Source organism: Schistocerca cancellata, chromosome 3, assembly GCF_023864275.1.
Source record: "Schistocerca cancellata isolate TAMUIC-IGC-003103 chromosome 3, iqSchCanc2.1, whole genome shotgun sequence".
Taxonomy (NCBI): domain Eukaryota; kingdom Metazoa; phylum Arthropoda; class Insecta; order Orthoptera; family Acrididae; genus Schistocerca; species Schistocerca cancellata.
In genome coordinates, this window is record NC_064628.1 from 700,189,688 (window position 1) to 700,202,093 (window position 12,406).

Consider the following 12,406-nt stretch of genomic DNA (forward strand, 5'->3'; position numbering starts at 1 on the left):
AAGGTAGAATTATTATTGCAGCTCTTGCGAAGGTATAAGGTTTAATTGCAGTATGACGTATGAGAATGGTCTCAGATTGAAAATTTGTTAATTATTTCTTCTTAGGTTCTTACTAGCACATTTCTTGATGAGAACACAATCACTCCAAACAGAGGAGCCAGTGTTTCAATTTAAAGTATAGGCCAGTACTACTGACGTCAAACCAGTGCAGGAGAGAGAGTTTGTGACATTATCATTGTATATCCGTACCAGGCTGTTTACATTAGCGCTTCTGATTTTTTTTTTTTTTTCAATCAGAGTAACAGATCACATTACACGACTACGAAATTCAGCCCTCACATAACATCCTAAGACCGGAAAGAACTAATTAGCTGCACATACCGTCCAGCGGTAACAATGTCAGTTTCAGAGGTGGTAAACATTACATAATAAGATAGCATTCTGGTGTTTGCTGGCAGTGAGACTCTTGTGCTGATATGCGCTGAGACCTGGGATTCTTTTCATGGACGTTTTCAGAACACGGAGCTCGTTTTTAACGCAACCTACATCGCTTACAACGAAGTCTACGTACTCAGATTCACTGATCAAAGATAAATATGGCAGTGAGTGACAAAAGAATTCTCTGCGTCGGTGTGATCTGCTTCGACGAATTGTTGTACTGTGAAAACTACCCCGTCGAAGATTCTGTGGAAATGTACGTATGTCTAGAAATCGTAAGTAGTTACTTCATACTATGTTGTGTCGTAGAAAGCTTTTATCTATCATTTATTTATAGGTTACTTGTTGTATGTAGAGAATAAGTTTTTATTTCCTTGGCACAATCAAATGTTTGGGAGTCTAACTCTGATACTACAAGTTGTACATGTAATCAGGAATTACAAAGAAACTCAAAAAATGAATCTGGCTCTTATTTGTTGAGAGAGGTTAGGAGACATTGTCAAGGATGCATAGACAGTTGAACTGATACCTTTTGATGAGGGGGGATGTTCCTAAAACGGCGAATGTATGTTTCACGACAATCACAATACAATGATATGGAGATCAAACGCTATCGATCGTAGAGGGAATTTATCGTTAATTCTCGATCAGTCATACGAAAAAACTGACATCGAATAACATATTTTTGTGTGTTCATTCGTTGTCCTCCAGCAAATGTAGGGGCAGTCAACTCAGACTGCTGTCAACTGAGTGTATTACATTGAGATAGCGTCATAGCTATAAATCACCGCAAAGAGAAAGACATAAAGTTAGATCCCCATCTGTCAGACGTGACAAGAATAGTGTACTATCCAATACATTTGCAATACTTCAAAGAATCTTGCAAAAAAGTTAAAATTTCTTCATTTTTTCTGATGAGCTAACTGTTAGACGAAAAATGTATGATTACCTTAAACAGCGCAGGTAAAATACTATGCAACAACAAAGACGGAATGAAATATAAGTCACAAAGTAGTGTGTATATGGTCATCTGCAAGTACTGTTAAAATTATATATAAATCAGTCATACAGATTTACGACCGTTGGGTTATATGAACGTCGGAGAAGCTGGAGAGCACAAAAAACTTTCTAATCAAGCAATAATGAAAAACTAGCCAGATGATCTAACTTATAACTTGACCCTCCCCATACAGCTTGGGGAGGTAAAAAGATGACACTAATGATTGACATTAGAGTGCAATAAGCATAGAACATAAAAGCTGACATGCAGAGTCTCGCGGCGATAACATTAAAAAAAATATATGATCGGCGTCCCAGCGGCCTCCAGCAACTGAAATACCATTAGCTTTCGATCGAGTATACGTTGACCACTGTCAAAGTGGAATGACTGTTGATGGACAGCTGGTAGACCATTATATAACCTAGCTGCAGGCTATGACGTTGTTGCCTTCGCATTCGATGCGTCCGCTTCCTCGCGATGGTAATATCCTGATGTGACCGTCTAATAAAGTATTGGAATTTACAATCGCAACGATCGAGTCAGTGTTAATACAGGGCTCTGGACGATTAACTGGCAATATGTGTGCATGTGTATTGACAGATAATGATAATGACTTTTTATTAGTACACTTCGTGAATATTTGGTCTTATTTTTAGTTACCAGTTGAATAAAGTTGTGATGAAACTGCTCGTTTCATTAACCTGGGTATGACAGAACAACAAAACTAATACTGGCATGGCATCTGCTGAGAAGTGGCAAGGTCTTACGGCATGCAAGACTACGCGCCAGCAATGAATACGGAGTTGTACCAACGCCTACAACGGGATGTATTCAGTATCTAACATGATTGACAAGGTTGTGTTTTGTGGTGTGAACTACAGACAAAGAATGTTCGAGAGCAAATCGTCACAGGCTGTAGTCATATTAGAAAGAACTGTGTTAGTGAATGTCAGTTGGCAATGAAGATCATGGCTGTCATAACAAAAGAGGTACAAGTAGATGGTGAATGAAATAGACAAGAAAAAGACACAAATAATGTAGATTTCGTATGGGGCTTAGGGCTCGTGGAATGGGTAGTCAAGAAGGATCTAGAATCGTAGACGGGGACAAAGAACTGAGTGCAGCTGAATGAGACAATGGGATGACAGTACGAGAAACAGAATTCGTTAGGAATGAAAATGGAGACATCGTAAGAATTGAGGATAGATAAACTAACAAAATCACAAAGGGGGTTGATGGAAAATTTTGAAATGGGAGACGGCAAAAAGAAGATGAGACACAAATGATGTTGGAAATGAGGGCGGATGAATTGTGAATAGAGTGTAAGTAGGCTGTTTTGGTTTTCTTATTGGTAACGTCACGTAGCGCTCTGTGTGAAAATCACTGGCTGTGCTGTGTGCAGTCTGCTAAGGGGACGTTTCAAGAGTCGCGGAAGAAACGAAAGGAAACTTATCAGAACTAATGGATCAGCAAACACTTATGAAGATATTACACAGAAAGTAACCAATCCAAGTCGATATCTGCAGGAATAAGACCATGAAACCCAGAAGACGATGGCGATTTATTATCTCAGGTAATGCAGCAAAAGACCGAAGTGCGATATCTGAAAGAACAAATTGGAGAACAGAGGAAAACCGTTGAGAGTGTAAAGATAGGGGTTTTACTACACTATTCAGAGTGGGATCAGTCGAAAGCACCACAGACAACATTTTAGGATACACACTGGGAAACCTATCAGCGGTTCAGAGCAAGAAATGCGTTCTACACAGCCGTAATTACAGGGGAAAAATTTGTCAAGGCAACTATGTCAGAGTGCGATATTACGGCTACAACACGTAAATGTTTTTGTCGTGGGTTTCAGTCGGAAGACTGACGCAGTTTCCCAGGCTACTCTATGCTGTGCAAGCCTTTTCATCTCTTCGTAGCTACTGTAACCTACATCCATTTGAAACTGCTTACTGTATTTATACCTACTGTATTCTACAATTTTCAATCCCACACTTCCCTACATTACCATATGGACTATTACTGATGTCTCACAAGTTCTATCAATCGACCCCTTCTCTTAATACAATTGTGCTATAAATATCTTTTTTTCCCAGTTCGATGAAGTGCCTCTTCGTTTGTTAAGCGATTTATTGATGTTCTGCATTCTTCTAGAGCACCACGTTTCATAAGCTGCTAAATTTTTCTTGTCTGCGCTACTTTTCGTCCACGTTTCACTTCGGTGAACACTCCACACGAATGCCTTCATAAAAGACTTCCTAATCCTTAAATTTATGTTTAGTATTAACAAATTTCTCATTTTCAGAACAGTTTTTTCTCTCACCAACTTGCATTTTATTTTGTTGCCCAAGCAGCAAAGCTTATCTACTACTTTCAGGGCAATTCCTAATCTAATTCCCCCAGCGTCATTTGATGTAATTCAACTACATTCCATTACCTTTGTTTCACTTTCTTATGTTTATCCTATAATCTCTTATAATCTCATTCTATTCAACCACTCTTCAAAGCTGATGTCTCCGATAGAGTGTCACTGGCATAATTCGATGTTCGTATTTATTTTCCCTGAACTTTAATATTCGTTCTAAATTTCCCCTTGGGTTCCTTCACAGCATGCTCAATGAAGAGATTGAATAACATCAGGAGTAGACTACAAAATTGTGTCATTCTCTTCTCAACCATGTCATCCCTTTCATGTCTTTGAACTCTTATAACTGCAGCCTGATTTTTGTACGAGTTGTAAATAATGTTTTACTCCCGGTATTGTACCTGTGCTACCTTCAGAATCCTGGATACCTTCAAAATTTCAGCGCATGTAGTCCAGTTAACATTGTCCAAAACTTTCTATACTACAAATGCAACAAACGCAGGTTTGTCTTTTAAAAACATATCTTCTAGGATTCGTCATACAGTCAGTACTGCTTCACGTTTTCCTATATTTCTCCGGAACCCAAACTGACGTTCCCCGAGGTCTGCTTCATTCAGTTTTTCCTTTTTTCCTTTACTAATTCGTGTCAGTATTTTACAATCATCACTTATTAAACTGATAATTTGATATTATTCACACCTGTAAGCACCTATTATCTTTGCGATTCGAATTATTACATTCTTCTTGAAGTCTGCGGGTATTTCCTCTGTCTCATATATCTTGCACCCCACTTGGAATAGTTGGCTCTCCCCCAAGGATCTCAATACTTTAGAGGAAAAGCCGTCTACTCCAGGCACCTTGTTTTTCTTAGGTCTTTCAATGATCTGTCAAATTCTTCTCGCTCTATCGTATCTCCCATCTCATCTTCACCTACTTCATCTTCTCTTTCTATAATATTGTCCTCAAGTTTGTTTGTTATATATATTCCCTCTACATATTCCTTTCCGTTTTCACTTCTTTGCTTAGTACTGGCTTACCATCTGAGCTCTTGATATTCAGAAACCTGCCTCTTTCTTCTCGAAAGATCTCTTTAATTTTCCTATGGACGGTGTTTGTTTTAACCATTACATAATTCAGTCCGAACCTTCTAGTGTCCCCACGCCTCTTCCATGTACACAGTCTTCCTCACGATTTTTAAACTATGAGTAAGTTAAGATTGAATTATGTTCTGTGCAAAATTCTACCAGGTGGCTTTCTCTTTCATTCCTTTCCATTAGTCCATATTCTCCTACTATTTCTCTTTGTATTCCTCTTCCTACTACCGATTTCCGTCCCTCCGCCTACCACAACTAAATTTTCGCGTTTATTAACTACCTGAACTCCGAACATCAGAATGCTACTTTTTTTCATGATGATGACAGCTTCCTGACTAGTTCCCTCCTGGAGATCCAAGTGGGGGACTATTTTACCGCCGAAACCATGTAGGGCGTACTGTAGAGCTGCATGCTCCCTGGCGAAAAATAATGTATGTAGTTTCCCGTTGCTTTCAGTTGTTTAGAGTATCATCACAGCAAGGTCATGTTGGGTTATGTCACAAGACCAGATGAATCAGTTATACAGACTTTTATCCCTGCAACTACTGAGAGGGTTCTTACCCCTCTTCAGAAATCGTGGGTGAGTCTGCCCTCTTCGCAGGCATCACTCAGTTGTGGTTGTACCAGTGTATGGCTATTTATACCTTTGAGGCACGCAAGTCATCTCACCTTGGACAAGGTCTGTGGTTCATGAGGAAGGGGGAGTTGTGGCTATGGACCTGTCAGTACAAGGCACCACGACTCAATATAAAAGGGAATTCTCTACGTCCTCGAAGAGAAATGTAATTAAAAATTATTTTGCAGTGTTACAAGTCCAGCATTTCAAGCCATCGTGCAGAATTCATTTGCGTAGCACACCACATACTTGTAGCAAGAAGCGAATGCTGTTGACGCAAGAACTACAAAGGTTGTTTGCATTACAAACGTTATGAAGATGTCTTCATGAAATAAGGCTGGTTACGAATGAAGCAACAGTTCAATGGCTGCCTGTAATAGAAGAAGAAGAATCATAAGATAAGTTACGAAAGAAGAACATGACAGATAAAAGCAAAGAGAACGAATAATTAGATACTTAAGGAAAAAAGGTAAAAACGAATGCAAGAGAAGAGACAGTAAGAGGGAAGAAACAGTGGAGGAGGAAGGTACGAGGTGCAGATAACGGGAAGAACAATCAAAGCGTAAAAAACATAAGGAAGAAGAGAGATGGAGAAGAACTGAGAGAAGAAGCAGGAAATAAGAAAGAAAGAACGAAGGAGATACCTATAGTAAAGAATCGAATGTCCATGTCCATCCAAATGTAATCCAACTTACATGTATCACCTCTGGCTTAACATACAGCGCAAATAATGGAGCAAATATCAAGAAATAGTGCAGAAAGCGGGGCTACCCTCGGAAGTGCCACACCCAGACAACAAAAAGAAAAAAGGCGTACAAAAATAGCAACAACTAGAGGAAATAATGCTAGAAGTATAGAATCTAGGACTTTCTCTTAAACTTAGATGCTACATATTAGCTTTGAAGTTTCTTGATCGTATCAGAATATAAAGTTGCGGTACTATACGGGAACAGTTGAGATAAGGAATGACGGAATGCACTGCAAGCATAGCGTGAAATGAGCCCGTGAGGCTGTCGTCTTTCTAAAGTACAGACTGGAACACACAAGACGCAACGTCCACTTCGATATAAACGGTGTGATCGAAAAGCTAGTAGTGACTGAGAAGTGACAAATATTCAGAGTGACTTCTTCATACTTCACTTAGTGACCAATTGGCCACTGTCGTAGTTACAAAAGGACAAAAGTAGAAATTGCATATTTCATTAGCATATACACTCCTGGAAATGGAAAAAAGAACACATTGACACCGGTGTGTCAGACCCACCATACTTGCTCCGGACACTGCGAGAGGGCTGTACAAGCAATGATCACACGCACGGCACAGCGGACACACCAGGAACCGCGGTGTTGGCCGTCGAATGGCGCTAGCTGCGCAGCATTTGTGCACCGCCGCCGTCAGTGTCAGCCAGTTTGCCGTGGCATACGGAGCTCCATCGCAGTCTTTAACACTGGTAGCATGCCGCGACAGCGTGGACGTGAACCGTATGTGCAGTTGACGGACTTTGAGCGAGGGCGTATAGTGGGCATGCGGGAGGCCGGGTGGACGTACCGCCGAATTGCTCAACACGTGGGGCGTGAGGTCTCCACAGTACATCGATGTTGTCGCCAGTGGTCGGCGGAAGGTGCACGTGCCCGTCGACCTGGGACCGGACCGCAGCGACGCACGGATGCACGCCAAGACCGTAGGATCCTACGCAGTGCCGTAGGGGACCGCACCGCCACTTCCCAGCAAATTAGGGACACTGTTGCTCCTGGGGTATCGGCGAGGACCATTCGCAACCGTCTCCATGAAGCTGGGCTACGGTCCCGCACACCGTTAGGCCGTCTTCCGCTCACGCCCCAACATCGTGCAGCCCGCCTCCAGTGGTGTCGCGACAGGCGTGAATGGAGGGACGAATGGAGACGTGTCGTCTTCAGCGATGAGAGTCGCTTCTGCCTTGGTGCCAATGATGGTCGTATGCGTGTTTGGCGCCGTGCAGGTGAGCGCCACAATCAGGACTGCATACGACCGAGGCACACAGGGCCAACACCCGGCATCATGGTGTGGGGAGCGATCTCCTACACTGGCCGTACACCACTGGTGATCGTCGAGGGGACACTGAATAGTGCACGGTACATCCAAACCGTCATCGAACCCATCGTTCTACCATTCCTAGACCGGCAAGGGAACTTGCTGTTCCAACAGGACAATGCACGTCCGCATGTATCCCGTGCCACCCAACGTGCTCTAGAAGGTGTAAGTCAACTACCCTGGCCAGCAAGATCTCCGGATCTGTCCCCCATTGAGCATGTTTGGGCCTGCATGAAGCGTCGTCTCACGCGGTCTGCACGTCCAGCACGAACGCTGGTCCAACTGAGGCGCCAGGTGGAAATGGCATGGCAAGCCGTTCCACAGGACTACATCCAGCATCTCTACGATCGTCTCCATGGGAGAATAGCAGCCTGCATTGCTGCGAAAGGTGGATATACACTGTACTAGTGCCGACATTGTGCATGCTCTGTTGCCTGTGTCTATGTGCCTGTGGTTCTGTCAGTGTGATCATGTGATGTATCTGACCCCAGGAATGTGTCAATAAAGTTTCCCCTTCCTGGAACAATGAATTCACGGTGTTCTTATTTCAATTTCCAGGAGTGTATGTCTAAACCAGCATCAAGACGCTACCAACATGAGGGCTCCAATCACCTTTGAGACCTCATTATTACTTAGAGCACAAACTTGCCTTTGGCAGATTTATTTGCCCACTTAATCATCACCAAAATTGCAGAAGTAAAGCACTCTGTGTCTTTATTTCTCCTGTAAACATATTTTCATTTAAAGCTTAGAATGATGTCAAGTGAATACCGTAGTCATTTTATTTAGTTTGTGTATTCTGAAAGGTTGTGACGTTGTGAAATGAGATAGGGAATGTTCTTAATGCCTTGCTTTTTGGCGTTCGTCGCGGTATCATAAGGGTTTTCCTGAAGTTTCGCCATGCGCAACATGTTAGCACTGTCAAAGGCTGAGTCGAGGCCGCGTCGTCGGTCTGTGGGTGTGGATACTCGTCTTGCTGTAAGAATGCCGATTTCCTGTCTCAAGGTGCTCGGCGTGGCCCTTTACGAGTCCGCTCGGCCGAACACACGGTATGTCTCTCCTCTCGGGCGGTAGCCATGCGGGGTCACCGAATCCCTGCGTGGCATTGAGTGTGTCTACTCTGAACACATGATACTCGTTGGATCCCGCTCGATGTAAACGGCAATAACTGGGAACAGTAAATCGCAAATAAGATAGGCCACGACCCTGCCCATGTGCAATTCCGACACATGATGATAAACGTTTCAACTTCTTACTTTCCACAAGCAATCAACATTCAGATGTGATTCCTGATTGAGAAAGCTACTGCAGAATATTTCTTTATATGAAGAATGTAGATGACGTTCCTCCTAGTTACTTTTTGCGCTCAAGCTGACATTTTAATAATTTACATATGCAAGCATGTAGCACGCTTCATGCCAGTATGACATTTGTTACATGCCGTCTTCATGATGTTGAAATATTAATGGCCAGCAGTGTAGAAGAGACACGGAACATCCAATGAAGAGCGACACACTTCGTCACGGAATCGTTTAGTAAACGCAAGAGTGTCAGCGGAAACGCTCAACAAACTCTATGGCAACCGTTAATGGAGAGGTGATGTGCATCACGGACGAACTTATTGATGCGTTTCTGTGAGCATACATTCAAGGAAGAGTCTTGAAACATATTACCTACCTCCTACTTATATCTCGTGAAATGGCGACGATGAGAAAATTAAAGAAATTAAACTCTTATAGAGGTTTATCAACAGTCGTTCCTCCCACGCGCCATACGTGAATGGAAAAGAGTAGAGGCGAAATGACAAATCGAGCCAGAAGTGCCATCTGCCACATACCGAAAAGTGGATGCGGCGTATAGATGTACATGGAGATGTACTATCATGCGCAAAAGTATCCGAACGACCTGAATTGTGATCCGCCTGATTTGCATACAACTAATATAACTTAGCTGTCTAGCTGGTCCTCTAATCGCTTTGCGGTACAGTCGTTCGACTATACAAAATGGATACCACGAGAGACCACTACACAACACTGTTCTTTGAGACAATCAGTGTGATGTAACATCGCATCTTGATACTGCGAAAACTAGAAAAACACGTAATTAGAGATGAGTTAGTCCTTAACGCTTGTACAGGTTACAATGATTTTCAAACGCGCTACCATCTCATTACAATCTGAAACAACTAACTATGGCACATAAACTATGTAGCAACCCTTAAACAAAGTAAATGTTTGCATGAACAAGATATTCTCAGACAGTATATGGACTAATAAAGGTCTATGACTGTTCGAAGTATTCTTTCTCTGTATGAGGTTTTCTCGCACCAGCTAAATGTCCCATTGACAATTGGTTTTTGCGTAAACTGCTCGTTAAAGAAACTAGTTAAAGGAAACGCGATAAACAGCGGTAAACGCTCTATAGAAACCGTAATATTAGTGGAGTATAATCAGTAACGTCTGTACAAATTATTCATGAAGAATTATTTGCCCACATGTTTGGACTATAAATGACATGACGAAATTTTTTGTTCTGGATCTGGACAGAAACCTAGCGGACGTAGCCACTACCAACTAAAATACACTTTTACACCCGCCCGGGACTTTATCAAGGCAACGATTATCAATGCTGACTAGCTGTAAAGAGACGTGAAATACAGTATAAAGGTATTCACCAGTATTAGTTAACACATCTGAATTTGAAACGAAATGACGAAATTATTTCTACTACATAAAAACCATTAGAGCCCTGTTCACTAACCACGAAAGACGTTTAATATACTCTCCTTCACAGGTAACCAAGTATGCATGTGCTGAAAATTGGAATGCTATGATTTAAAACGTTGTGACGGGATTTTCTACCCAGTACGTTATCGGATTGTTAACTAAGTAAAATCAGAATGTTAGAAATCGAATTTAATTACCAGCAGCGAGCTGTATCAATATGAGATGAGGGTACAATTTGTTTTGCTTGCCCGGGAATCGAACCCGGCGCGTACTGTCGCTGTTTCCCATCCATAAATAGATGTTAAGTATAAACTGCTTGCTCACCAGTAGTGAGATACTCGCATGTTTCACCAGAAATAATCCGTTTGTTCACCGATAGCCCCGAAAGAATGCACCACTCCATCTCTGCCGAATTGTGTCGCAATAGTTTTAGGAACTCTCCATGGACGTGAAGTGGTTTGTGTGGGCCAAAATAATACTGAGCACATGTGGTATGCCGCAGACACACATTCCCAGCAATCATCGCAAGTCATAGGCTGTGGTTGAGTGATCACAGATGAGGATGGCTGTCAATGTATTTGATGTTTCGTGGAGTCATACTACGATGCGTCGTCTCTGTCTTCAAAAGGTGAGGGATGCTACAGTCTACAAGGTATATGAGCCTAACTCAGCTGCTCGTGAGTGTTTATTGGTCTGACTAGATGAGTAGTAGAATCCTGCTTCACGAAACAAGTACACTGTTAACCACGAAAACTGCAGCACCAGGAAGGGTATGAGGTAACGAATTTTAATTATTGTGCGCATTCAGGACAATAGGAAGAATACATGATTAAATTTGTAGGTGATATTAGTGTGTACAGGATACGAAATTAATTTGTAGGGCTGCCACTTCCGGCAGAAACAATATTAGTACAGCTGGGCATCGCGTCGAACTGAGTTTGGTTGACAGATTGAGCATATCATTCCACGCTGCTTCAACACTCTGTGCCAGTCAGTCGTAGTGGCTGGCGACTGGTGACGCGCCAGTGTCTATGATCAGATGTTTCCAACTGGTGAGAATACGGGGAATGAACTGGCAAGGCAACAATTGAAAACCCTCAGTATCGATGTAGGGCATGTTATTGGTCTTGCCATATCTTGTTGAAAGATTATGGCAAGGAGACCTCAAATGAAGAGCACAGCCATCGGCCTTCCCACTTCAGTTATGTAACGCCTGCTATCGCAGTCAGTGGCTGTGCGAACAGGAGGTGACCGTACTGTGTACCCAATGGCATCACATACCATCACGTCAGGTGCTGGACCCATATCACCATGTCGAATAGGATCTGGCAATAATCGTTTTCCTTGGAGGTCCCACACAAGGGCACGCCCGTCGTGATGGTGTACGTAGAACAGGGAGTCATCTCGAAAGACGGCATGGCGAGTCTCCTAAGCCCAGTGTAGTCGTCGGTCGAACCAGTGTTGGCGCGACTCTCTGCTGCTATATATTCTACATATATACTGAACGCCAAAGAAACTGGTGTAGGCATACGTATTCAAAAACAGAGATATGTAAACAGGCAGAATGCGACGTTGCGGTCGGCAACGCCTAACCAAGACAACAAGTGTCTGGCGCAGTTGTTAGATCGGTTACTGCTGCTACAATGGCAGGTTATCTAGATCTAAGTAAGTTTGAACGTGGTGTTATAGTCGGCGCACGAGCGATGGAACACAGCATCTCCGAGGTAGCGATGAATTGGGGATTTTCCTGAACGATCATTTCACGAGTGTACTTTGAATATCAGGAATCCGGTATAACATTAAATTAAAACATGAAATATCCGTGCCGGCCGTCGGTGGCCGAGCGGTTCTAGGCGCTTCAGTATGGAACCGGGCGACCGCTACGGTCGCAGTTTCGAATCCTGCCTCGGGCATGGATGTGTGTGATGTCCTTAGGTTAGTTACGTTTAAGTAGTTCTAAGTTCTAGGGGACTGATGACCTGAGATGTTAAGTCCCATAGTGCTCAGAGCCATTTGAACCATTTTTTTTTAAATATCTGACATCGCTGCGGCCGGAAAAAGATCCAGCAAGAACGGGATCAACGACAACT

General features: G+C 42.8%; 1 protein-coding gene across 1 annotated transcript in view; it reads left to right on the top strand.

Moving 5' to 3' along the window:
• Positions 1-565: 565 nt before the first annotated feature.
• LOC126176961 (ketohexokinase-like) overlaps positions 566-12,406 on the top strand; it is a 47,850-nt gene continuing 36,009 nt past the window's right edge. Inside the window, exon 1 of the mRNA XM_049924170.1 lies at positions 566-694. Coding sequence (XP_049780127.1) covers positions 597-694 — 98 coding nt within the window. The 5' untranslated portion in view covers positions 566-596. The remainder of the gene's footprint in view (positions 695-12,406) is intronic.